Source organism: Apteryx mantelli, chromosome 14, assembly GCF_036417845.1.
Source record: "Apteryx mantelli isolate bAptMan1 chromosome 14, bAptMan1.hap1, whole genome shotgun sequence".
NCBI lineage: Eukaryota > Metazoa > Chordata > Aves > Apterygiformes > Apterygidae > Apteryx > Apteryx mantelli.
Window position 1 is genome coordinate 13,683,385 of NC_089991.1, and position 27,266 is coordinate 13,710,650.

Here is a 27,266-nt window from a genome sequence, read left to right on the forward strand (position 1 = left end):
GAGAAGGGCAAGGAGATTATTTCATCCTTCGCTTCTGTGCTAGAGATGAAAAGTGAAACTATCCAACATTACATAGGCTGTCTTAAAAGAAACCAGAGCTGTAACTGTGTTTTGGGGGAGACTCAGCCAGTAAGCTTGCTTCCCGTGAGCCCTGAGGAAGGCCAGTGCATTAGTCTTGGGAAAGGCACAGCACAAGTCTGAGAGAGCTGCTTCACCCCGTAAGGGCCTGCCCCAGCATGGGACCCAGCACCAGACCGGGCTGGGACCCGAAGGGAACGGGCGCTTTGCCTGAATGAGTCCCGTGTCAGCATTGCTCCACTTGAACAGCCAGGCAGCAGCTCGGGCTTCTGGGATAAAATTATCCTGGTTTTGAAGATTTCCACTTACTAAGTCTGTGTTTAAACCTGTTGCTTGTGCACAAACATTCTTCCTATTTCTTCAGGACTGAAAAAAATCCTGTAAAGTACAAGGAAGAATAGACACCCACCCACACACACAGGCTAAAACAAAACAAAACAAAACACAACACTGATTTGGGTGCCAAATTGATTGAAAGAAATCACCCGCTTAAGGCTTGGAATTTGAAGGTCCCAGGAGCGGGAGATCACGTTAGGTGAATGGATCACAGAAAAAAAGTCATTAGAAAATGCCTGTAAACTTTCTCCTCATGAATGCACTGACAGTTAGAACCTGATCTGCACTGCAGAGCTTCAAGAAATCCCAGAATATTTAATATTAGACTGAACAGCAGTAAAATTGTTTGCAAAGAAACACGGGATGAATTCATTAATGAACCATAAGTGTGCTGAAGACCTGTGCAAATTCCGGAATGATGAAGCAGCATAGCGCTGACTGGGACACAAAAACACAGCAGCAGTTTTTGACAGCTGACATACCTGAATTGATGAGATGTCAGGTAATTATCTCAGGAAACACAAATGCTCTTTCTCTTTCTCATGTGTTTTCCATACATGTGCTGTTGTTTGTTTTGAAGCAGAGCAAGGGAAAAAGTTCTCTAAGCCGATGACTGAATGCAGCCTGACACAGACGATTATTGCAGCATATATCCTTTGCTTGGTGCTTTCGAGTTAAAGAATGCTGCTGCTGCAGAGTAGCTGCAGAGCTGATCTGAATTTTAGGTAATTCCCTGGTATTGTGATTTCCTTGTTTCTCTTCTCAAAATGGCTTTCTTAAGTGCTTGTTAGAGCAATGACCGCCACAGACAACACCATTACCAGAGCACTAAAAGAAATGTCCCTGAGGGAGGCTGCTGCTCTCCAAAGGCACTTGAATTTGCCATAGAAACTTTCTCTGTCCTCTAATCTCTGCAGGGTGTATACACCTCACCTTGCCATTACATCTTGCTGTAGAAGTTAGCCTAGGGTGTTATTTTGACTTCATGGGTAGTCAATGGGAGTTTTGCCACTGACATGAAAAAAGCCAGGATTTCATCCTGTAGTTTTCAAAAGATGCATTATTTCTCCCAGGACAAGAAGCCACAATTATGCCTGTGTTTGCTGACAGCGAGTGTCAGCTAAAAGAGAAAGCCAAAGATCTCTGTCTCATGTGAAAAGGAGAATCCTGAACCAACTGTGTGCCTTTCATCACTTTCTGCTTGATCAGACGTTTCAGTCTAAATATGATCTCAGTCCCTAGATGACGGACTCTTGGCTCCTCCCAGGACCAAATGCCATATTCAGACTAGCCACTGTGGGGCTTGAGAGAGGTGAAGGTGTCTTCTTTAGCACTGATATTCACAGAAGCAATGAAATATTCAGAGTGGCTCTTATCCTGGGCCGCTTGATCCAGGTCTCCAATACATTTAATGGGTACTCATGTTAGGTATGTACAGTGTGAGTCTGACCAAAGTCCTTTATGTTGCTGAACAGTTGCACGTGTGTATAGGTAGCCACCTTCTCTGCTAGTGCGAGGAGGAGGCAAAAATCACCAGTGTTCACCACCTACCAGTGGGGCCTGGAGGGCTGTACCTGAATTTTGCTTACTCAGCACAGTAGAAAGACATCAGTACCTTCTGTGACCACATATATGCCTTTACTGAGGTGGTTTTGAGCTGTCCTGAACTGTATAAATGAAAACGTTATGGAGGTGAGTCAGTCCCTAGCCATCTTCCTTTCTTAGAGCTGTATTTCTTCCTCTGTTTGATTGATTGAGGGGATTTAACTGAATACAACTGACTGGGACACTAGTAGGGTGCTGTAGCCATCACTGAAGTCATTTAACATCCAGCTGGACAAAGTCCCTGAGCACAGAAACACTCCTAACCTGACTAGGAATTTCTGTGCTGCTTTGTGGTCACTTTCATGTCCTCGAAAATTTGTTAAAGACGACTTTCTTTCTTCCTGAATTACCATTGCATATATTACTTTACATTTGTGCAGTGTTGACTCACTGGTATGGTCTGCCAGCCTTCAATAAATTAGAAGACGTCTTGTATGAAGGCAATTGCTTTCCATCACACAAGTAGCAGACCATGATGATGGCAGATGGAAAACCCTGATATCTCTCACCTACCCAGAATACTGTCATGTCTAAACATTCACTAAGACCATGGAAGTTAAGAAATTTTCTTATTGTACCTATTTAATAAACCATTTTCTGATGAAAATGAAACATAAGACCTTTCCCTCCATCTCCCAGAGGAGGCATTTGGTTGGAAGAAGACAGGGAGAATACAGACAGCTTGATTTTGGCCCTTACCATGTCCCTAAGGATGCAGCCCAGAGGCATATTCCACCTGTGCTGTGTCCTGCTTCAGCTCACCTGGAGCTAGCGGCAGTCCCACTTCACTCTCTGTGTCCTTTTCATAGAGATTAATTCACTTCTCCTACCATGAACTTGTCACTTGTTTCAAACCTCCTCTGCCAGTAGGACAAAGGGGACTTTTAACAGCTTGGGTGGAGAGGTGGATACAAAATAATAGGTCCATTTTTCATATAAAAAGAAGGCTAAAAAACACCTTTTAAATCCACCTTTTTCTCCTTTTGAATGTGCCACCCCCTTGCTGTGACTGTGCTGGGAGCGACACTTCCAGGTGTGTTTTGATCTGTGGTCACCCCATGAGAAGGGCAAGGAGATCATATCAACCTTTGCTTCTGTGATAGAGATGAAAAGTGAAATATCAAACCTCAGTTACATTTTAATAGATTAAGAAAGAGTACAAAAATTGTCTAAATTCCACCTATTTCTTAAGCCTTTTGAGAATTCTTTAAATCCTCTTCCCTTTTCAAACTGAACTCAAAATGTTGTGTTGTTCCTGGTGCAGATTAAATAAAATGTAGGTACCTGACAGCACAGTCTAACAGTGATTAATGACTTGGCAGAGTAACTAGTCTGTAATCCAGATGAGCAGCGTACCCAACACATACCCTTAATAGAAGGGATTTAACGGGCTAGAAAAGTCACCTAATTTCTAACTGCCATGCTAAAGTTTTCTTTTGGGACTTGGACTACAGGCTTTCTGAGCTTACCTGTCACCCACCTGTGCAAATATTGAGATTTGAAAAGGCTTCCAGATAGTTTGATTTTTGCAGTATTCTGCAGTCATCTCCAAGCAGCTTTTCAGGTCAGCTCACTCTGATGTGAATAAAAGCAACAAGTCTTTCTTTTTCTCTCTCATCTGCAAATCCCCACAGCTAAGCTTTAAAGGCTGTTGGCAGAAACTTGAATCTCTAGCAAGTTTTTGTTTGCTCTGAGGTTGCTTTTATCCCCAGTGAGGACTCCCAAGCAGTGGTTAGAGCACAGAGTAGGTGGGGAAATAGCGGTGGATAGCCCTGAGAAGATAACAGCAGGTACATAAATGCTGGGGTTTCTGTCCAGGGCGGGATGACTCAGCCCATCATCTAGCCTCTCTTTATCACTACTGCTTCACCAGTCCTGACAAGTGGGTTTTGGAGGAGCACAGACTATGTCCTGGCATCTCACTGAGCCTATTTTGTTTTAAGCAGCACTTGACAGCACTGCTTCTTTCACAGTACTTTATTTCATTTGTGCTAGCTGTTGCCCTTCTGTTCATTCAGACTTTAGGGGGGAGAATGATTTTTCTAGCTTGTGTTTTTTCTGTGATTCATACATCTCCTGCCTTCTGTTTTATTTCAGGACATACATCTTGTTGTTGTTGTTGTTGTTGTTGTTGTTGTTGTTGTTGTTGTTGTTTTAACTGGGTTGTTGTACAATGCTCAGGATTCAGTTTGGAAAGTCATGCTGTTCAACATTTTCAGAAAGAAAAGACCTTTATTTGATAATATCTTGTATCGATTTTCATGACTGCCTCTGAAAAAAACACATTCAGGCTTTAATTCTCAAAGGCATTTGGCAAGATCTTCAGAAAATCTCAAGAAATCACCAGATGAACTGGAAGAACTGATCTTACCAGTCAGACACAGGGAGCAAAGTACTGCACAGACTTAGAGATACTCTCAGTCTCATCTCAAAACATATTTTTACAAGGAATCAGAGCTTCCTTAGGGCTCACTGAATCCAAATTTTGCTGTGACTGGGTTACACTTTTTCATCGTTGTTTTGCTATTCTAATATGAAAGAAATATTTAGCCTCAAATTATTTATTAATTTGTTGCATGTTTTATGCATACCTATGCATTCTTTGTGTCTATGCAATAAATTGTACTGCATATAAGTAGAGCAAGAAACTGTGATAGAGTCTCCAAATACTGTTAACCTGTCAAGAATAGCAATTTTCTCTTCCAAGACAGAGTTTTGCAATGCAATTATGTCTCAAAATGTTGGGAAAAAACAGAGAAACAAACAGACAGGTCCTAAGTGTTTGTAGGCATGGGCTGAGGAAGACTCGAATGAAGAGTGGTCCAGACTAGAGATTTCTGCGAACAGCTGCTCCTACTTAAATGCAAGCACTGTTGGCTTACCTATCCTGGAGTCAGACGGGGAGAGGGAGACATCCCAGGCAGTCGATGTTCAAAATGTGTACAGCTTTCTTGGTGAAGGCCAACACTTCCAGTCGGACTAGGAAGTGTGGTGGAATTGGTGTGGTTCCTGAGCGTCAGGTGGGACGTTCCCCTCTGGGCGAGCACGGAGAAGCGGTGACCCTGCATCCTAACTAGCCGAGGTCTTTGAATGCTCACCAGAAGGAGCCCCCCAGCACAGAGGACGTGGTGCCGGTTTCATATGTGGGTGATAAAATTCCCTTTTCTTTCTCCTCAGCTAAGGGAGGAGGTCACAAAACATTTCACTGGGCGCAAATTGGCAAGACCAGCAGCTGGTTTCTTAGCGGCTATAGAGGGAGGTGAAACAATGGAGGAGTTAAGCAAGAACCACATGCTGTGAGCTGGCAAAACGCACCTCAGGCACCTCTGTCTCTCGGCACACTGCACTAATTCATGTCTTCCTCTGTCCTCAGCTGCATCGCAGCCAGCTAAGCTCCCCTCCAAGCCTATACTTCTGATGGGCATTAGGTATACTGTTTGCCTGCAGTGTTAAAAACATTTGCAGATTTGCTATATAACATGCAACATAACAGACCTAGCTGTGTGTTTGTATATTCAAAACTAATCTTAATAGAATTCAAACACAGCCACATAATCATTGCTAAATAAGGCTAAAGCAAAGCAGATGCATCCAAAGAGTGTTGGAGCACTAGAGTGACAGATGCTCATTGTGCCATTTACAAACATTAATTAACATTAATGTACTGTTCAGCTATCAAATTAGCACAATCCCTTGAGACAAATGATGTTTTAGAGCCTTAAAATTCCTAACGATCCAAGAACCCTGCACTGTGCAGCAGAATTCCTTCTGTAAGGAGTCCCTTTCTCTGAGCGAGGTGGATTTTCACTGTTTCAGGAACGTGGATATGAGAGCATTCACTCAGGGACACGGGATTGGCAAGGTTTCCCTGCTCGCTGTGTCTGCTCCCCTGCTTTTTCAGATGCTCTATCATACAGCTCGCTCTCTTCATTTGTCTTTGCACTGTTTTATGGGTGACAAAGCTGAGGGACAGGAAGATCAAATGGCTGGCCCAGGAAGGACACTTCTGTCACCCTGGGACTAGAAGCCGGGAGCTCCTGTTTTCCCAGCTGCCAGGACATATTGTTTTTCTCAAGGACCGGGAGAAAGCAGCTGAGTCCAACGGTGCTTTGCGAAACATCTGGTAGCTGGCTAGCAGGGGAAGCGTTATTAGTGGAGAGACTTATTAGGTTTAAATATCTATCAGTCAGTAATGATTAAGCACTCAGCAATCTGATTATATGACACAAATTCCAGCTTTCATTTTGCACGAGGCCATAAATCCCCTGTACCCTTTTCAGCTAAAAAGATATCTTGTCTGCTACAGTACCCACTTGCTTAAATAGTGCAGCACAGCACCAGCAGGGAAAGGGAGCTGAGCAAGGATAAACTGAGACCCTGTCCCAAGGCTGAGACATGACACGCAGTGGTAGAACAGTTCGTGTCAGCATTCTGCTCTGTGCCACTTCTCAGCAAGAAAACTAACACAGGATTTGCAGACTTCAGGTCTGAGAGTCATAAGAAAAATAACAGAGCAGATGGTCATGGCACAGCCTGAGGGAAGCACTGTCCTTTATTAATCTTTACAAGCCCTCTAGAAATATGGTAATTTATTTTGCCACTGTTGCTGCCAATAAGCCCCCCACACACACGCACCAACCCACATAGGTACCATGAAGGAATCTTCTATCTCCATTTGGCAACATATGTTTGTTTGTATTACTAGCTAAATTTATCCAGTTCCAATTAACTGTTCTCTTTAACATTTTTCTCTGGGTAATTATCTCAACACCAGCAGGCCATTGTTTTTCTAATAAGAATTTGATTTTGTTAGATATAATAATTTTAAGATATTTTTATTCTTGACCAGCAATGCATAACCTTGGTTTATTTGGCACAGTTAGAGACAATAGCTTATTTGCTTTGTGGAAAAAAGGAAAAGAGAAAGAGTTGTTCTCTCCAAAGAATGTAACAATCTGGTTATTTGGAGGCCAGATTCTAGTTTCACTGAAAAATCAGTAAAGCCAGTAGTGCTGATTTGATTTTACATTGGCACAGATAAGCTGAGACTCTAGTTCCTTAGACTTTGCAAGATTGTTAGGGCTCAGCTGAAGACTTTGATCCAGTCAGGTTTTATTAAGGGAGAGGACAAGTGTGCAAAACCATATTCAAATTTGGTTTTGTGGAGCACACCAGAATAGAGCTCCAAAAAGACAAGCAAGAGGATTTTCTGAATTAGACAAACTGTTATATAACATCTGTCCTGCAGAAAGAAGCTTCTCTCTTCTAAAATAAAAGTACCCATCACTCACAAGAATTTTCCAGCAGTGCAGTTCAGTATCTTCAGTATCTGAGTCGGCGGCCTTAAGGAAGGCAGCTCATAAACAGAGAGTTTCCCAGGGGTTTAGCCTTCTTCTAGATATTGAGTTAAGAGGACAGAGTCCTCTGTGATGGCACCTAGTTGAGTTTTGCTGTCTCCTGTTGCAGTACATTGGCCTGCACTTCTTTAGGAACCAGATATAAAGCATTCCCACCTTCACGTTCAAAGTGTGTTTCAGCAGACAGTGCAGACACTCTGGGATTTCTAGACTCCTGCACACAGCCTGTATGAGTGTGCATGTTGCGCCCTAACTTTGAGAAAGAACAAATAAAACCCAGTTTTCCCACCCTCGCATCTTCTTTTTCTAGATTCTTTCAGGGGGTTAAAAAAATTATTCATTATGAATATTCAGTAAATTTTCCTTGGCTTATTTTGGCCCCAGTGACGGTAAAACACGTGGCATGTGTATAATATTATATATGCACGTGACATCAAATAGATTTAAATGTAGGCCGCCCACTGGTCCGTTCTGTTTAGTAAAGGTGGGTGTGTATTTGTGTGTCTGTGATATCTAAGGATCTTTTTTCAGGATAGTGTCTACATACCCATAGCTCAAACAAAACTGTATTGCAAACCAGGGAGATACTTTAAGTTTTCTCTAAGGGCAAGAAATTGCCTAACACAGTCAAGTAATTATGTTTCTGTAATGCTGAAAAGGCAAGGGGAGGGCTGCAGTGTGGTTGAAGCATGGCTGATCGAGGCAGGAGCTCAGGACTCCTGGACTGCTCTCTGGGGACATGCCGAGGGCAGCTCTCACCCTGACGCAGGTTCAGTGAGGAGCTCACTCAGACGTCGTCCAGGTTGAAGGGTTATAAATGGCCACAACACTTGGGCTTTGTGTGTTTGAGGCTCCCCCATGTGATTCTGGCAGCACCCATGGGTGGTAGATGTAGGAATATGGAGGAAATTGCCCCAGAGATTGGGGCACTGAGCCTTGAGCATTTGTTTATAGCTTTCATGAGCATAATAGAGGTACACCTACCGCCCTTCAGAATTATTAAGGCTATGTTCCTGTCAGATGAGGTTCGTTTTGGGGAATCGATCAACTCGGTACTAACCACTCCCTGTAGTCCGTATCACTGGAACTTCCACTGAAAGACCTGGCAGAGTCACATACATGTTCCTCAAGGCAGAGTTTGGCCACTGCACTGTTTCTTGCAGCCATCACATGACTGCTGGCAGGTCACAAATCCTTGGTACCAAATCCATCCATGATGGAACTCAACAGACTTCCGTAAGGCCATAAGAGCTTTGGCTTTGTCCTTTTGGGCCATCTATAAAATGTTAACTCTTGATTCATTCACATGTGGCAAAGTGTCTGTCATGGGTAAGGAAAAGTATTATAATAACCTTTGCTTTATGGAGCAACTTGGAAGATCTACTGCTCCAGAAAAGGACGCTTGTCCCTTTCAGTTTCCCCTTCAGTTAAGAAAGTCATAATAGAAGCAGAAGGGAGGATGTGTTTTACATCATCTATTCTGCTTTAGGTAACAGGGAAGTTAACATTTTCAGGGAAATGCAGAAACATGGATCTTGGCTGATAATAGTAAGAGTTAATATTTAATTAAACTTGGACATAATATTAATCATGTATATGTATTACATTTTATATTCATCCATCACATTGTCATACCAGTAAGTAATAGATATTCTTTATGAGCACAGGAAAACAACTCTAGCTTGAAAGGAAGCAGAACCATAATAGCATAAGAAAATATCTTTATTTCAGCCTTTGACTAGAACTATTGATAATCTTAGAGATATAATTACTTTTCTATCAGTGAATAAATATCTGTTTAAATGCCCAAACCATCACATACATCAAATTGTCAGCTACTGCAAAAATTGGTGTGACTTCAACGACTTCTTTTAACATATACAGATTTCTATTATCTGACTCTCTGGGCCATTGACTAGAAGTCCTGCTGAGCTATGGAAAAGCAGAGTGCATACTTCTCTGCCTCACTCACCATCAGCAAAATTGTCACCCACGTTCTGATTGCAGAACCTTATTACGGATAACGATGTAGAGGCAGAAGGAACCCAGCTCGGCTTTCTGAATACAAGGGAAGTACATGGTAGCAGCAGCTAGGAGGAAAAAAAAAAAATCTTTTGACATGTAAGTGGAGGAAAATTGCTGCTGAATCACTGGGAGGGAAGAAATACAAGAGCTTAAGTTGTCATTTTTACAGGCATCGTTTTTACTCTAATGGTTTTTAATAGCATGTACAAGTCAGTGTAATGCTGTCAGCTGCAGCAGAGATAGAAGTACAGAAATGTAATAACTCGAACTGCTTGGAATAATTGTTTTCCATCTGTCGTTAATTAGCAATGTATTGTGTTTTTCCTTTACTGTTTGCTGATTCAACTCGTGAAAAGGTAACTGGAGTTTTGGTCTTTCTCTCTCATTTATTTATTGAATTTCTACTTTTTCCCTTTCTGCAAATAAATGCAGTCTCTTGACACTTGCAGTAACTTGCTATCAGGCATTTCACAGGAATCCTATGATATCCAGCACTGGCTAGCACCTTTCAGGAGCTCTCTCTCAGATAATAAACAAATTAATACTCCAGCTATATCTACCCAGTGTTTAGAGTCACAAGAGCTGTTGCACATAATGCAAAGAGAAGCACCATCTGTCCTAATAAGCAGTTACTGAAAATACCTGTTTGAATTCAAAGGTCAGCTTATTTCCCGGGAGAAAGAAATGTAGAGAACAGAGGGAAATCCAAACTCAATAAGCTCTAGTAAACGTGAGACAAGGTTATACAAACACATTGTGGCTGTTGTGAGATAGGTAGTTATCACAGGAACAGAGAAATATTTATTCTATTCTCTGAAGTCATTAAGATATTAAAATTGGTTCATGATGATACTTGTCTCATAGACTCAGAAAAAATTAGTTTGGAAAGGACCTCTGGAGGTCTCTGATCCAACCCTTTGCTCAAAGCAGGGCCAAACAGTGTTAAATCCGTCTTCAGTGGGATCGGGTTGCTCAGGGTCATATCCACTTGAGTTTTGAATATCTTCAAGGATGGAGACCCTCACTTCAGTGGAACCGGAGAACATTTACACAGAGCACTCGTTTGAGTCTTGATCCAGTCAAGGCAAGGACCAAAACTAAGTACTTCCTGTTGCTGTAAATTATTCAGATTCTTATTCTCCCTTGTACTGCCAGAGTGATGTTAGGATCATGTCAGTAAAAACGGGAATCGGCTTCACTGACTATCATCATGGTTGTTAGCATTAACACCACAAAGGGAACATTTCAGATAATTCTGTAAAAGAATAGTCATTGTCAAATACACAATGTCTTTGAAAGTGAAACTTTTCAGAAGAACATGCTGATTTTCATGCGTACATGTATACGCAAAACCAGAAGAGAATGTGGAAATGATCAAATTGAAATAGCTCAATTCAACATTTTTCCCCTGTGACATTTTGAGACTTTTATTTCAAATAGATTTTTTAAAAATGCTTTCTTTTGACATTTTGATTTTATTTCAACCCTTTGTGTGGAATATGCAATCTTATTTTAGCAAAATAAAGCAGTTCAGTTGACTCCACATGATTTAAAAAGAAATCCTCAATAAAATTTGGAAATTCTTAGATTTTTGTGCCTTTTTAGCACAGGCTAACATTTTCAGTTCCCAGTCAGATCTTGATGTAATAAACTGTGCAACTCAAGGACATTTTATGCATACACTGTGTGTGCATTTGTATGTCTCTTATTTTAATGTGCTACTGGCACTTTAGAAATTCTCACAGGCTACTCCCTTAGGTTAGTGGTTCAGTTTTAGTGGATCTTTGCTAATTTAATGTCTCTAACTTATGATCTTACTGACCTCATAAAACAGATGTTTATAGGCAATCTGAAGTGAGGCTGTCTTCCCTCTCTCCACTTACACATAAATCTTGATGCAAGACGTTACTCAGAAAAAATCTCTTTGACAGAGATCATTCATTCCCATTGGAGAAAATACTTTACAGTTTTATTTTTAGAAGACCTGGAAGTCTCCTTCAGTGATGGGCATTCTCTTGCTTTCTCCTTGCAGGTACTATGCCATCTGCTGCCAGCCTCTGGTTTACAGGAACAAGATGACTCCACTGCGCATTGCTGTAATGCTTGGAGGGTGCTGGGTAATCCCGACATTTATTTCTTTCCTCCCTATAATGCAAGGCTGGAATAGCATTGGCATCATTGATCTGGTGAGTAACCAAGGAGATCCATCAAACTCGTATCAAGTATATTCTGCGCTGTGCATTCTTCTTTAAAAAACAACATTCAAAGACTAATCTGGAAAGAAGCAAAGAAAAACTAAAGGAGAAATTTCTTGTTAGTGATGTAGAGGGGCTGCTGAACTTCTGGAAGGTGTCTTTAAGGGGATTTGAAAGGACTCTGTCCTGGTAAGATTGTCACAAAGACAGTGGTGGCTCTGGGCAAGAATTTTACCTGTGTAAAGAATTTTACCTGGTGGACCTGTGGTGACATCATAGTTTTGTAGCAAGAATACCCTCAGAAAAATTCTTTTTCTCCTAGTTATGCCCCCTGCTCCCCCAGCACACATAAAATACCCCCTTATTTCACTGCTGTCTCTGTTTCTGTCACTGACAGAAGTCATTGACCATGGCATGGCCTACAGACTCGGCCCGGTCTCCTGCCCCGGGCTCCTGAGGCTGCCTGCAGCCTGGCCCCTTCACCATCCAGCCAGTCCTTCCTCTGGCTCTTCTCTAATGCCCCTACGGGTCTTGGATGGATAAAATTTGTGCATCCTTGGTATAAAACCATGTCCTGATGAACAGAGCAGAAAGCACAGCAAAAAAGCACAGTATGGAGCTGTGTTATTGCCCTTTGCTTTCTGTCTGAACTGGGCTGTTAGGCTAGTTTTCAATAGTCAGGTTGAAGCCCTCTCCAGCGTTCTGGGACTGCAGCGTGGTCTGTGACATTGTCCCCAAACCCGGGGAACGGCAGCACCAGAGAGTCCGCAAGGCCGAGCAGAGGCAGGAGGGGTAGCAGATGGGCAAGACAGTCACACCGGGGGACAGAGGGGACAGCTGAGACAGAAGCAGAGGGCAGTGGAGGGAGTGTCACAGCAAGCAGGCTGCTGTTTTCGGGGAGCGGTGGTGATCTCCCTCTCCTGTTCTTTGTCCTTGCCCTTCCTTCCCCAGATTCAGCAAAGACAGTTCAACAAGGCCTCCAACTCCACTTACTGCATCTTCATGGTCAACAAGCCATACGCCATTACCTGCTCAGTGGTGGCCTTCTACATTCCCTTCCTCCTGATGGTGCTGGCCTACTACCGCATCTACATCACCGCCAGGGAGCACGCCCGCCAGATCCGGGTGCTCCAGCGCGCAGGGGCCCCCGCAGAAGGCCGGCAGCACCACCCGGACCAGCACAGCACGCACCGCATGAAGACTGAGACCAAAGCTGCCAAGACCTTGTGCATCATCATGGGGTGCTTCTGCCTGTGCTGGGCCCCCTTCTTTATCACAAACATAGTGGACCCTTTCATAAACTACACCGTGCCAGGGAAGTTGTGGACAGCTTTCCTGTGGTTGGGCTACATCAATTCAGGGCTGAACCCCTTCCTGTACGCCTTCCTGAACAAGTCTTTCAGACGTGCCTTCCTCATCATCCTGTGCTGTGGTGATGAGCGATACCGAAGGCCTTCCATCTTGGGGCAGACAGTCCCCTGTTCCACCACCACAATAAATGGATCGACTCATGTGCTAAGGTGAGTGTTTCTCAGACACTGCAGAATACCTTCAGTCACTAGAAAGAGTACTTTTCATGAGTTTTCTTGAAGGACTGGTTCCTTTTTCCGTTTGAACTATCTGAAGGATTAACTGTTCAAAAAGGGAGGCAAGAGAAGCACCTGGAAATCCTTTGGCTACTCAGAAAACCTGGGTTTGTAGATATCAAATACGTGTTGGTGTGCACAGTTTCTCCAGAGGCATGTTCAGGAAACAGTTTGGAGAATGCAGAAAATCGCATATGCGTTTCGGCAAGTGCTGCTGTTTTGTCTGAGATGAAAAGCTTCACCCCATAGGGAGCTGCCTGCTCCATTTTCTCTGGCAAAGGGATCATTACAGCCCCATGCCACTTCTCAGGTGCTGCTTCTGTAACCCCACCAGCCATTGCTACAGCTTCTAAACAAATGAAGGGAGGAGGACTAAATTCCCCAAATGCCCTGATCCTTGCTGTGGCACTTTATTGGCTGCCTGGGGGGAGAGGTAGTTGCTATCTTGCTTTAGCAGCTAAACAGCTTTAGCTTAGCAAATGCCTAGGTGTCTGCCTTTTACCGTAATCGAGTCAAAGCCTCTGAATTCACTGAATATCGCTCTGAACTTCTACCCCAGTGCAGATGGGAGGTCGCAGTTCTGCTGGGACTTGAGCCTGGTCGAAGCAGCACGTCACAGCACTTGGCAGGAATGGCAAATGGTGAAGGGCGCGTGTCTGCTCCCTGAGCTTGTGACTGGGTTGTCAGAGGGACAGGAAGACCTGAGATCCCAGAGAGGTGGGAGTCATGGGCTAGTGCAGGAGAAAATTAGACTGAGGCTTTTGTGCTTGCCAACTGCTCCGGGCTCCAGCTGGGTTTCAGACTGGACAGGTCTGCACTGGGGTTGAGCCTCCCAGGGGGAAGCGCTGCCTTCTCCTGTGCAAGGCAGCAGCAGCTGGTCCAGCCCTGCAGGAGCCGGATGGGCGCTAAGAGATGCTGGTCCACAGTTTGGCAGTTTTGGGTCCAGGGAGTTTGAACCCCTCATGCACACATATATGCTGATCACTGCCCTTCATTTGGTATGACACGGGTTACTGCAAGAGGAGAGTACATACATGCCATGCACTGCTGGTTACCCAGGGGTGCAGGCAGAGGAGCTGGGAGAGCTGTGCTGTACAAGACACCCTCTCCTGTCTGCTTCCCGGCAGAGCGGAGAGGTGGGTGGCACAGCATCTGGGGAAGGGAGGGAAGAACAATTATCCCCTGCATTATCAGAACAAACTGCATTCTCAAAAAAAACACAGGTGTCTTTCTACATAACTGTCTAGAAGAGATTCTGATCTTTTTGTGAATAGATTCATGGCTCTTCACGTACAAATAAGGACTTGGCAACCAGATTTGTGTTCAGAGCTGACCCCGGCTCTGAAGGCTAGATCAAACGCTGAACACTTCCCAGCTGGGCCGGGTCTGCTGGTTACCCAGGCTCCTTTCTGTTCTGACTTTGCAATAGTCCTGGACCATGTAAGAGATTGGACAGAGGGCAGGGCCTGTCACAACACCAACACAGACCTTTCAAGTTTTTTAAGCCATGAAGAACATTACAACACATATATCTTCTGCTGATTAGAGCTTTGTTTGGGGCTACGGTCCCAGTGCCCTCTATCTGTGATGGATGCATGGCACGGGGCCACTCTGAGCCTGTATTTATATCGGAGCCATGTTCCCAGGGATGAGCCAAATGCTTCTCCACTTTGGTTAGGAGGATTTAGAGAGCTGCTGCACTGTCCCTGGCACCGCATTTTCCAAAGCAGCTCTCCAGCCCGCAGCGAGCGAGCCAATAACTCTCACTGCGGGGGGAGTGCAGTTAATGCATCATTGCGAGGGCAGGAGGAAGGGCTGCACTCTTGTTGGTGATTCACCCTGGGAGGCTCGGTGTTTTCAAGACTGTTTGCTCCTGAGGATGGCCAGTGGGTGTATGAGGCCAGCCCAGGGCCTAACCAGGAAGAAGGCATCTATTTTGGAGAGTAAGTACAGAAACAAGACACTTTTTATTAAGCTTACAAATCTACAGGGTGCCTTTACCCTTAAGTAAGGATTTGAGATTCGGAAGGGAGAGAGAATGTTGGCACAGAAGGTGAATTGCTTCAGTCCATGTTGATGTTTGACCTCAAAGTGTTGCAAATGGCAATGCTGGTGCCTCCTCGTGCCCATGTTATCTTGCTGCTTTTGCACGGTGCTGTGCTGGAGTGATAAGCACTAGGCTATCTCTCTGTTGGCCTAAGCCAGTGGGACCTCATGGTCCTACCCATGCTGTGTGGGACTTGCAGGCTTAGTCAACACGACCTTGGGAACGCGGGGTAGTGGAGATGTGCTCTAGAGCGAGTGGCCAAGAAAGCTCTGCATACCTTGAGCAGGGCTGAACTGCCTGTGGTCTCCTTGATTCTCTGCTGAGCATCCTGGCAGCTGACAAACTCCTCATTTTGAAACTCTTTTTAGACATATTGATGTCCCTACAGCCAAAGCAAAGGCAAAGAGCTGTCTTGCCCCCAGAGCTAGAAGGGGCCACAGTCTGAGCTGCCCCAGGCAGCTGGGGAGGCTCTGGTGGACTACAGTAAAGGGCGGATCTCATCATGTAGCTGAGATCAGACTTTTCTCATCTCCAGTTCCTCTCTCCCATTTGTTCCACTCTGCTCCCGCATACAAGTCCTCCACAGAAATAAGTAGCAAGTCTGAGGACTGTCTGTCCAGTTCTCCTGTGTCCCTGCAAGCCTGTCAATTGAGATGTGACAAACATTACAAGATGCCCCATAAGAACTAAATCTGTGCAGGACCTCTTGTCCATTTCTAGCTTTTATGAATTCTTTTGTGCATGAGAGTGGGTTGCCTCTCTTCAACATATTACAAAGTCAAATCAAATCTCCTGCCTTTCTATACCACTCCAGTTCTGTACAACAAAAATTAGGCACTCGTTTCCCATTGCAGGCTTCCCCTCCTCTCTGGATGTCAGAGAGGAGCTGCTAAGGAGTTCAGCTCTGCACATCATTTGCATCATCTGCAATTATTTTCTTTTTTTTACTCAGTTTTGTAACTGATGAGAGAAGCATGATATATTTCCCTGGTACAGATTATGCACTAATGATGATAAAGGTTTGGGAATTAAAGGAAAACTGACCAATTGTAGTCTTTGGACAGTTAATGTCACTTGAAGAATTTTTATTTTTTCAATGCTTCTCTCTTAAGCACAAAGCAGGTTGAACTCCACAAGGATGGAAGAGAAATTCAGTGAAGCAGGTTCTCTCAAGTTATAATGTATATTTTCTTTAGTAGCTTGGAAATACAAGGGTTTTGTGCCCAACAGCTGAAACACTGAAATCTTCCTGTATGGATTGGTTTCCCAGTAATCCAGCTGAGAAGCTGCTCAGGGGCTGGGCCTGGTCCACACACTTCTTTTCCAGCCTACGAGTTGTTTCTTGTAGCAGTGGTTCAGGCAGTGGGACTGGGATTTCTAATTCATGTCTATTTCCAATCTTGAGAAGATCTGAACTTTCCTACAGCTCTAACCATCTGAACTGCTCTATTTTTGATCACAGTCAAGTCACTGGTGCATTTGCAAATGCAAATTTGCCATTATTGTCATTATTAAAGATAAAATTCAGGCTCTTGGTCTAGGATGTGTCTGACTTGTAAGAGTGTCTTCCAGGGAAAAAAGCCATTTCTTCTTTTTCTCTTCTGATAATATTAGTGTCAAAATGTTCTGACATTCCCGTTTTGGGGTTTTTCACATTTATATTAGGAATGGGAAAAGAAAGAAGAGGAAGGAGCAGTGTGTGATAAAATATGGCAGTGAGAAGAAGCAGGCTCCCTCAGCACACACAGACTGAGAGCAGCCGGGAGACAGTTCTCATTCTTTCTTTTTATTTTTCAAGTGATCTGTGAAGACTGTAGTCTTCTGGATGTCCCAGGCAGGGAGAGACATTTTGGCAACATACCCGGGGCCAGATGCAGCCACAATGCTGATGGGATGAGGGAGCAGCCTGCACAGTAGCTCAGCTGTTTAACCATCATATAAGGGAGATGTGAGCTTTCCTAATCCCCTGGCAGCCACCCCACTCTGTGCCTAAATCATGAACCGGAAGATGGGGTGAGGATTTCCTAACATCCATTTTGTTCTTGAACTCTCCCTCAGCTGGAGTGAGAGACATCCATTTCCTGGGCTGGGTAAGACATGGCACAAAGCATGTTTTGAAGATATCATGAACAGCCATGAGATCAGATTTAGTTAAAACAGGATGTGTGTGTACCATGGGGAAGAATATTAGAATTAAATATTCATTCATCTTTGAAAAAGAATTTTGATTTTCCTGTTTTTGGAGTTTGCATTCTGCAAGTGTAGAAACTTCCAGAATACTTTTTTTCCCCAGGATATTCACCTATTTCAATTCTGAAGTGTATCATCAATTGCAAAATTCAGGCAGGACACATGCAAACAGTGAATTGAAGTCTGCAGGTGTGGCTGCAATCAGAAATTCATGCCCTTTTCATTTTTCAAAGGCTGAGATTGCAACTCGAATGTCATATACAAAGGTTTGTTTCTCTGGTTGCAGCACAAATTGTGTAATTCATTATAAATATTTGCAATTCATAGTTCTAATAACCTATAGTTTGGAATATTATTTATTGAAAGGGTTTGGAAATCATTCTGAATAATGAGCGGATAGGAGAATTTACAATAAGCACTCAACTCATATATGGGAAAATTTTGTACAATAACTCACAGGATTAGATATGGGTTTCTGGATGACTGTAGCATGTGTTCAGGAGTGGTATGAGCCACAAGACTGAAAGCAAAGTGGCATAATCATCTGAAAAATGCTCTCGGCCCCTTTAAACATATTGCTTGCCTATCTTTTTTCTTGCACAGATATATATTTGACACAAAACAACAAACTCATGGCTTTTATGAATCATTAAACTCTCTAACATCACAAGTGGATTGGAACCTAGATCAGCATTACTTGAATTCTTGGATAAAACAAGTTCTGAAATTTTGCCACAGTAAAGAAGATGACTTTGGGTAAAATATAATTGAGCAATGATCAGAGTAGACAAACTCTGGAACATTTGGGTCAAGGAGGTCACTTTGGTATATTCGCCATTTCCTCTCAAAAGTGCACTGTTCAGCACAGCACAGTCTATCAGTCTCTTCTGGGAAGGCTATAGTGAGTGGTTTATTTACTTATTTTCCATCACAGAGAGGCCTTCTCAGGCAGGGTTGATGCCAATTTTATTTCTCCAAAGTAAAACACATCCTGATTTTCCTTTTATAAGAACCAAGAGAAACAAGAAAAAAAAAAAGAAGCATGAAGCTTGGGGGGCTGGAAGTTCATTATCTTCATAAATACGAAAATAAATAAATAACCCAATCAACCACACTCCTGTCAGCACACTGAAGGTACATAAAATGCTGGGAGAACTGTGTGGGAAATCATTGCGCATAGCCAATACCTAACAAGGCCACACTGCTGTGGAGTCCTATAGGTCCCCATAGGGAATATAAGTAATTGTGTCAGTAAATCTCCTGAACTCCAGCAAGCTCTGGTGCTTCCTTGCTGCTAGTTGAATAGACAATGTAGCATCTCAGATCTTTAGTTTTCAGAAGTGTAGCAGCTTCATGGCTTACAGCTCAGCTGGAATAAAAATAAATCCAACCTGGCTGTAGAGAAGAGGAGGTCACAGATGCCGCAGAGCAAAGAGGAGCTGTGCGCTTACTGGTGGCCCTTCCCCTGGCGGGAGTGCGCTGGGGGATGGTCCTGCCCCATGATACAGACCTTGGAAGAGCGCATTACATCTGGTTTGATCCTTTGCGTATCTGCTTCCATCCGTGCCGCGCGGGAAGCCATTTCCAGTGCATGCACGCAGTGAAACGGCCGGTGTAACCTGAGCGGCGACCCTTTGTCGTGCTGGCTGTGCCTGGTGGTGGGGGTCTCCCAAAGGCACCCTGTGCACCCACCACTCAGCTCCGCACAGCCGGGCTCCCAGTCGCCGGCTTGCTCCAGGCAGATTTGCAGTATGGGACTGGCAGGAGGGGCTGGGCTGGAGGGGGATTTGGGCCTGCTTTTATCTTTGTGTTGCTGCGTCCTGTTGGCTTTCGCACACCAGAGCCATCCCTTGCCGTCTCCCAAGCCAAAAGCTTTCCCAGCACGGGCTGGTCATCAGCGAGGGCATGTTTAGCCTAGGACTGGGAACTCGTGCCTTGAGTCTTGCCTTCATTATCGCATTTGTGCGCAGGAAACACAGGTGGTCCCTGGCACCGATGGAGGTACTTGGAGAAAGGAGGGACTGTGGCAGGGGCTCAGGAGGACAGTCCTGGCATGAGCAGGATGGCTTCTCAGCCTCCCCCGCTGGAAATCCACGTTTAAACTATTTAAATAACAGCAGGGAGGTGTCTGAGGCCAGGTCACCCATTGCTACGTAACACTAAATGTTTGTCTCCCCTCTGTTTTCTCTCTTTCCCTCTTACACACACACTGGCATAAACAACTAACCATGTAAACCAGAGGAAAGTTATTTCTGGAGAGCAGAATATGAAGTGTACAGCCTGTCTGAGCAGGGAGGCGTGACATTCCTGCTCTGATAGTTGTGCCGCTTGAAATAGGATGGTGTGTGGACTCCTAGTGTCTCCAGCGTGCAACAGTAACTGGCCAGGCTGGGAAGGAAGGACTTTGTTGCTTCTTTAAAAAAATATATGAAAATGAGATATTTCGGTATATGCACAACTTTGCTTGGACAAACGTGCTAAATGATCTGATCTTCAACTGGCCCAGAGAGGAAAGATGAAGGCCTGGATTCAAACTCTGGGTCTCCTGATTAGTAGTACATACCTTTGGTTTTAAAAGCCAACCATTTGCATTCCTCAGTCACTCTTTAGCTAGGCTGCCTGGAGGCTCCACCAAATTAGTTGAATGGGCAAAATTCAACATTTATTGGTTCTCCCAGAGTTTCTGAAAGGTTTTTTTCCTTTTGCTCTCAAGAAGAAATAGGCAAGCAATAGGTAGGTACCTGGGTGAACAATATTCACAAACAGAACTAGCAAGGCAAAAATTTCAGAAAAGGTGTTTGAATGAAAGAAAAAAATGTTAGTTTGGCTTGTTTTGACCAAATTTCAAAATGAAGTGGAAGTGAATCTTTACTGATTCAGTTTTTAAATACAAAAACAAAGGATGCAGGGCTTTGCTTTACTATCGAATTTTTATTTTACCACTATGACATGAATAACCTTCAGAAATTTTTTCCCTTCACCCAAACAGATTTTTCTGTAGATATTCTATGATTTTATCACCAAATATTGTTTGGAAGAGAATTCCAGTGGCAGAATATTACTGCCCAAAGCTATGCAGTTACTTACTGCAAAATCAAGCCACTAGGGCTAAAATTTTTGATTATCAAGAACTGCCTGGAACTTTTAATGATCCTGCAGGTTGGATCAGAGCTTTGTCTTATATTGTCATCTTCTTCACTAGTAAGGTCAATGGCTGCAAGATGGCTCATTTGCACTTAGTCTGCTGTTTCCTTCATTGCCTCCTTTCTTGATGCTTTACATTGGATTTCCATAGATTATCTTGGATGTACCTATGGAAATAGAAGGATGTATTTTGCCATGCTTGTGAGACCTGGAGCAAGTACAGGCCACTAGGCTTTAAGGACGGATATTGCATTTTCTCCAGCAGTTACCTTACTGATAGGATCCAGTAGATAGGAAATTCACCTGTTTGCAGAGTAAACATCATCAGATAAACCACATTCCCACTAAGTTCTTTCGGGGAATTTCTGAGCAAAGTACTGGGAAACATGACAAATTATGACATTTCCTCCATTCCCTATAATTTTTGCTTTTTTATATAATTTTGCTTTTTGAAAGGAGTTTAGAGGAAATTCCATGAGAACTGAGAAACCTGAATGGGTTTTATTTTCAGAGGAACTGATTAAATACGGTTAAGGTGCAGCTAATATTTTTGCACTTGTTTGGGCTGAGTTTTTGATTTTTGCCCTTCATGGTGGGAATTTATTTTGCTTCATCTTAGCAAATACAGGCAAACTTCATGTACGTGCTCCTGTGATTAAGTTAGTCTGGTTACTAGGACTGTGGGCAGCTACCCTCAATGGAGCGAACCCTGCAGGTACCTTATCATATTGCCCTGCAGTGACTGGAGGACCATGAAGGAACATCCTCTTCTGCGCTCTGTCCTTAGGAACCTTCCAGTGACTAGCAAGAGGCACAACTGAAAAGAGAAGCTAAGGAAAATTTCATTTAATAGACATAAGTCTATTGGCGGACTTTAAATCACAGTAGTGTTGTTTCTTATCAGCTGTAGGTGCATGCATAAGTTTTGTCGACATCACTGGTTGATATTGGGCAGCCCTTATTACCGGTGTTGTACACTTTCCCCATTACAAGTCTGCAAGCACAGCATCAGGTATGGCCAAGAGTGTATCCTGCAAAGCATGAGCTCAAGATGTATTTTACAATTTGATAGTTTCAGCTCAAGTATCATTTCCCTCTGTTGACGGAAGTGACACTGCGTAGCTTCGGTACCAGAGACCGAACGGGGACGGCTTGTTTAGTCTAGCAAAATGGAGCCCAAGAAGGGATTTGGTTGCCATCTATAAATACATCAGTGCGGGGGGGTAAAGACTGGGAAGGGGGAAGAGTGATTTAAACTATGGGATACGCTGTCACAAGAACAAATGGATATAAACTACCCAGGAATAAATTTAGGTATGGAAATAGAAGAAAGTTTCCAACCATCACAGCAGTGACGCTTTGAAACAACCTCTGAGTAAGAGTAGAGGTGGGGAACATCTAAATTCTACCAGAGACAAAGATTGGTGAAGTTACAAAAGGGATTATATGGCGTGACTGTGAGGAAACTGCCTCAGGACCCCGCAAAGTCTCACTTTGTCCTTAATTCTGACCCTTGTGGAAATCAAAAGCAGACCTGAACGGCTTCCGGTCTAGTCTATACCTGACCACTCTACCTAAGTGCAGCTTTCTTCCCCATCCTGCTGATTTTGCATCCATCAAGGAACATAGAAACAGAAATTGTCCCCATTTCCCAGAGGAGCTCACAGACTGGGTTCCTGTGCTTTCTACCTCAGTTTCCTGGTGGGGGCCTCAAGGGAGGGCAGAGGTTGATGTCAAATACTATCTGCAAGCTGGCAAATGGGCTTTTCAACGTCATAACCTTGTGGTTCAGTTTAGTATCCTGAGATTGCCCCTCTCTTGTGCCCAGAGTCAGGATTTGGCACAAAATCACACCCAAAACAGGAAGGAAGAAGTCTGTCTTTAAGTGATACTATGAGCTGTTCAGACTGTTTGATATAGGATCTGATACAAAAAAAATCTGAAAAGACAGGGTAATGCACTAGTAACCATGAGATTATGAAAAATAGATCTCAATTCTTCCATCTGATTTATTTTATGAGGTTACAATCTGCAAGAAGTGTAACACATTTGACTTGGTATCTACATCAGCATGGTATATATTAAATAGATCATCCCCATAGTTTCTAAGTCCTAATAAAATTAACGTCTTCTAGCAGCTGTATTTCTAGTGAAGATTCTTAAGGAATAGGTCTTGGCCCTAAGCTGTTTAATTTTAATCTCCTCTCTGGAGGAAAACAAAATAATAATTGATAAAATATGCACATACCACAGGACTACAGGAATAACAATGATGAGAAAGAGCACCACAGGGTTAATCTGCACTCTGAGTTGCTTGGTTAACTGAGCACATGGAAATCTAATAAACAGCCAGTCTGAAACAGGCTTCGATCCTGAACATAAACTCCCATTAGATATTGTGCCTAAAGGGTGAATATGGCCCTTCCTGCAGATATCTGGGACTCTTGTAAGGGAGCTGGGAGTCAGTGCTGCCTTTGCATCCAGCACAGGTAGGGTTGACAATGGAGTACCACGCTTCAGAGGGAAAAAAAATTAAAAGGGTTAGGAGAAGGCCAAATAAAATTTTGGAAAAGGGGCCATAACAAAATATTGTTTTGTTGGCATGTAAGCTATTTATCTTATACTAGAGAATGTAAAGAGATCAGTATCTATAGAGGCACAGAAATCTAATGCACATACAGCAACAGCAGGAGCTGGACAAATTTGCATTAGAAACAAAGCATTCATTTTTAACAGTGAAAATCATAAGCCATGACAACAGTTTATCATATAACCAGTTTTCTATCGCTAGAAAGTAAGATTCAAGACTGGCTTTCTTTGTAACGATTCTTCCAGTCCAAGAATAGGTATTGAATACAAAGCAAGAGTGAGTTCAGGCAAAACTAGATAATCACAACAGCCTCTTCTGGTTGAGTAACCTGGCCTCCAGAAATGGGATGTCCCATGCCTCTTTACTTCAATACATTGTTTTGTTTTAATAGCATTGAGGGTAGCCAGCCTACCACCATTTGGTAGGTGCTGTACAACTTCCGAAAGAAAAACAGCCCAAACCCCAAGCAACTGTGTCTGGGTATAAGCTGAGACAAGTGGTGACAGCCTGGGAGCAGAGGGATGCTGCAGGGCATGCTGAGCTGCTAGCTGGACAGAGGTCTAAGCCGACCAGCACTCTTAGCAGTGTGGGGTTTTGTAAGCAGCCAAAGGACTTTATAGCAAGCCCACAGTGAGTTCATTGAGTGATGAATGAAAGAACAGAGAAAATGTCTTCTACTTCTGTCTCTGAAGTATTAGCAGAGGGAGCACACATATATTGGTTTGCATTCAGTTCAGCACGAGGGCTTTCAGTGACCTTAAAATAACCACCACTGAGCCCCTAAATACATTTCTTTTGTGCCTTTGTTCTTATTTCCTGACTTCTTTGGTGTGGATATTTGATGGTATAAACATTACATGCAGACCTCTAATCTCGTTCTCATTAAACCTAGACTGGACAAAATAGTTAAAATTAGTTCAGGGAACAATCTTGCACTAGGGAAAAGACTCAGAGAGGAGAATTAGAGTGTAACAGTCGTGAGGTCTTTCCTTTTGCTAATGGTGTTAATCTTAGTCAAGAGACAATTCAGTTTTCATTTAAGTTTCATTAGCTGCAATTCTGAAAAGGTATTCCATAAAAATATATGAGATCATTAGACTTGAAAACAAATAAAAAAAAGAGTTTTGTAATTTCTTGGGGGAGCTTTCTTGTAATTTTTTATGAAGCTTTGCCAATATTTGCAAAGTTATGTTCCAACTTCCCCGGCACAAATTTACAACTTGGCATCAGTCTTCTCTGCAGTAACAGACTTCTAGTGTAACAGTCACAAATACCAAGATCGCTACTTGTGAGGGATCACAAGGCAGGACACAGAGATCTATAAATATCAGAACGTGTGTGATAGTTCAAACAGGAGATATGGGCTGAATCAGGAAGTGCAGGATGAGGTTGTACAATCTGTTATGCAGAACGCAGGAACAGAGAAGCCTACGGAGTCTGGGAATTTAGATGTTCAACAACAGCAAAAGCTATCACCCCAAAACTGAGAGAGTTGCACGCACTGCAAAGGAGTTGGCCATGTGTTGTTCTGTGCAGCATCGAAGGACCTGCAAGCTAAAGATGAGACATCATCATCTGCACAACTGCCTTGTCCTTCCTTCCCCCCCATCTGAAGAAAGTTGCGTGCATTTCTGTTTGTCTTAACTTCTAAAAATATATGTATGCACTGGCATATACATATATATGCACTGTGATCGCTTATGACATTTAAAGTTCTTCCAGGCAGCTGATGTGCTCCTCACAGAGGCTAAAATCATGGACCAAAATACTTGCAATGATCAAGCACACATACCGTGCAGGAAAGCGCGCATGGACACGCAGGCGGCACAGCAGCCAGCACCTGTGGAAGGGCTGTTTGGTGCTGCAAGGGAGGTCTCTCTTCCTTTTCCACAAGGCTTCCTGCTGCTTCTCCTTGCCGGACGCCCTGCTCTCTCCTTTCACAAATACTGTCATCGCTGAGCCCTGCATCACCAGCCTTCTGAGCTCCTTCAGCAGCTTTCTTCTCACCATTAAACCAGGAGAGTTAAAAAGGAAAACGGTGAAGAAAGAATAAAGAGCCAAGCCCACTGCTGTATCCAATCTAATTGCTTCAGTGAGTGAAAAAGATTAAGAAAAATGCCTGCTTGTAACAGAAAATAATTCCAGTAGGGTGGAATACGTACACACTTGCAGCTGCGTGTAAACAGGAGCCTGCATCAGTGGAGGTTTTGGCCCCTGTTGCTTAACAGTGACACCAGACACGTCTCACAGGCTTCTTCTGTCATCCTGAAATGTCAGCCCGAGGGGGATGGAGCAAAAGCTGCTGAGAGAGTTGCTGGGCTGCTTTTGCGCTGAACTGCCTTTGGGCTCTCAGGGTGTGTAAACACCGCGCTGGGGAGGCTGTGCCACACGCATCATTAGTACGAACAGCTTCCCACGTCATTTGAAAACCAAACATCAGAAAAAGAATCACCAAGGACAAGATCTTCAAAAAGGGAAGGGAGACTCCAGCACAATTTGGAAAATACAGAGCATGATTTGCACCATTAATTGAAGGCAGAAAAATTGCGGGGGGAAGAGGGAGACTGGTGGCTAGAAATGGTAGCAGAGAATCTCTCTAGGCTGTGCTTAATGTCTAAGAGATAGTCCCTGCTTTGCTCCTATCATGGTCTGGGGGAAGGTGAAGCATGTCTGCAATTACTGAAGAAAAAAACCACTAGCATTACAGCATACAATGTTCCTCCAGTTTGTGCAGGGCAGTCTTATTTTTTATTGTGGGTGTTTTCTAAAGTTATTGCCGAATCCTTTCTTTTATTTGTAAATGTAATAGGCTCTTTATTGAAGTCGGGTTATCCCCAGGGTAGGAAGTCAAGACACTAATTTATTTTCTGTCAGCTTTGTCATCTTGGGTAAGGTCCCTCCTCCCACCCTTTCCCTGTTTTTTCTTTCCTAGTGATCTGTACCAAATTTAAAAGCTGAACAGTTCGCTCTTTTCTTTTTTTTTTTAACTTCAAATTCTTCTGCAAAAAGATAACATGGATTGGAGCAAGTCTAGGGGAAGGGTGTGGGATGACCTTGGCTTCCCTTCCCTCCTATACATCACACTGGCTTTCTGAGACGATGAAACTCTAGTGGCATCATGGTGGCCTCTGTGCACACACCTCTTCCATTCCCTGGTCCTCACTAACTAGACATCCTATCCAAGTCCCCTGAAACCTTAGGCCAAGCAGACTGTATATACCAGTATATACCAGCTCCTAGTGAAACACCTGCACTCAGGTAAGCTGATGCCAGCATCTGCCCTGTGTCTGAGGAGATGGGTACTTTCCTTTGGCCACAGTATACCTGTATTGCCAATGATGAGTCAGGACACTGTGCTGAAACCTGGTATGCAGCACAAAAACTGCTTCACCAGAGGAAATGGAGAACTTCTGATAAGAGGAAGGCTTCTTGTAATTGTACTGAATGAAATCAAGATATTTATCTGATTTCCTAGAGAGGAGAGAAGGGATTAGGGTTTTAAAATACCACAGTTTCCTTCAATTTTAGTAAGGTAATCTCTTTCAGTATGTCTGTATATTGGAAAAAGAGATTAGAGCTAAGATAAACTGCTTTTTGTTATTTGGCCTAATATAAGATTCACGATCAGAACTTCAGCTCTGCATCACTTTGCTTCTAATAGGGAAGCCAAGGTATTGAAGGGCACCTTGAGCTTGGAAGCAATTGAAATATCAGCTCATTCTTGTCTATTTTTAATTGCATGACTTGTGCTTTGGGTAATGAAGACAATTGATGTATTCTGGTGGGGCAGGATCCCTATCAAGGCTTTCCTTTTGGTCTGAGATTTACCTTTGCTGCTTATTGCCCTGATTTATATCTCCCTAGAGAATACCAAGTTCCTAATTCAGTGGCTCCCCATTTGCTGTATGACCCTTATTATTTGTAGGTTTCTTGGAAAGCCCTTTCTGCAGGAGACAATGGGGATTTTGTGCTACATGTGCCATTTGGGGAAACTGGATTTAGTCCAGTAACTCCTGAAACTGCCTGACTTCCTGAGTCCTGTACTCAGTTTTTCTATATACAACAGATATATCATCAGTAAAAACTATATAACCAGACTTCTGGCTCAGCCCA

General features: G+C 43.4%; 1 protein-coding gene across 2 annotated transcripts in view; it reads left to right on the top strand.

Moving 5' to 3' along the window:
- HTR4 (5-hydroxytryptamine receptor 4) overlaps positions 1 to 27,266 on the top strand; it is a 104,388-nt gene that overhangs the window by 28,898 nt on the left and 48,224 nt on the right. For both annotated transcript variants that reach the window (XM_013953688.2, XM_013953690.2), the window contains exons 4-5: positions 11,434 to 11,587; positions 12,548 to 13,116. In XM_013953688.2, the coding sequence (XP_013809142.1) occupies positions 11,434 to 11,587; positions 12,548 to 13,116 (723 nt within the window). The remainder of the gene's footprint in view (positions 1 to 11,433; positions 11,588 to 12,547; positions 13,117 to 27,266) is intronic.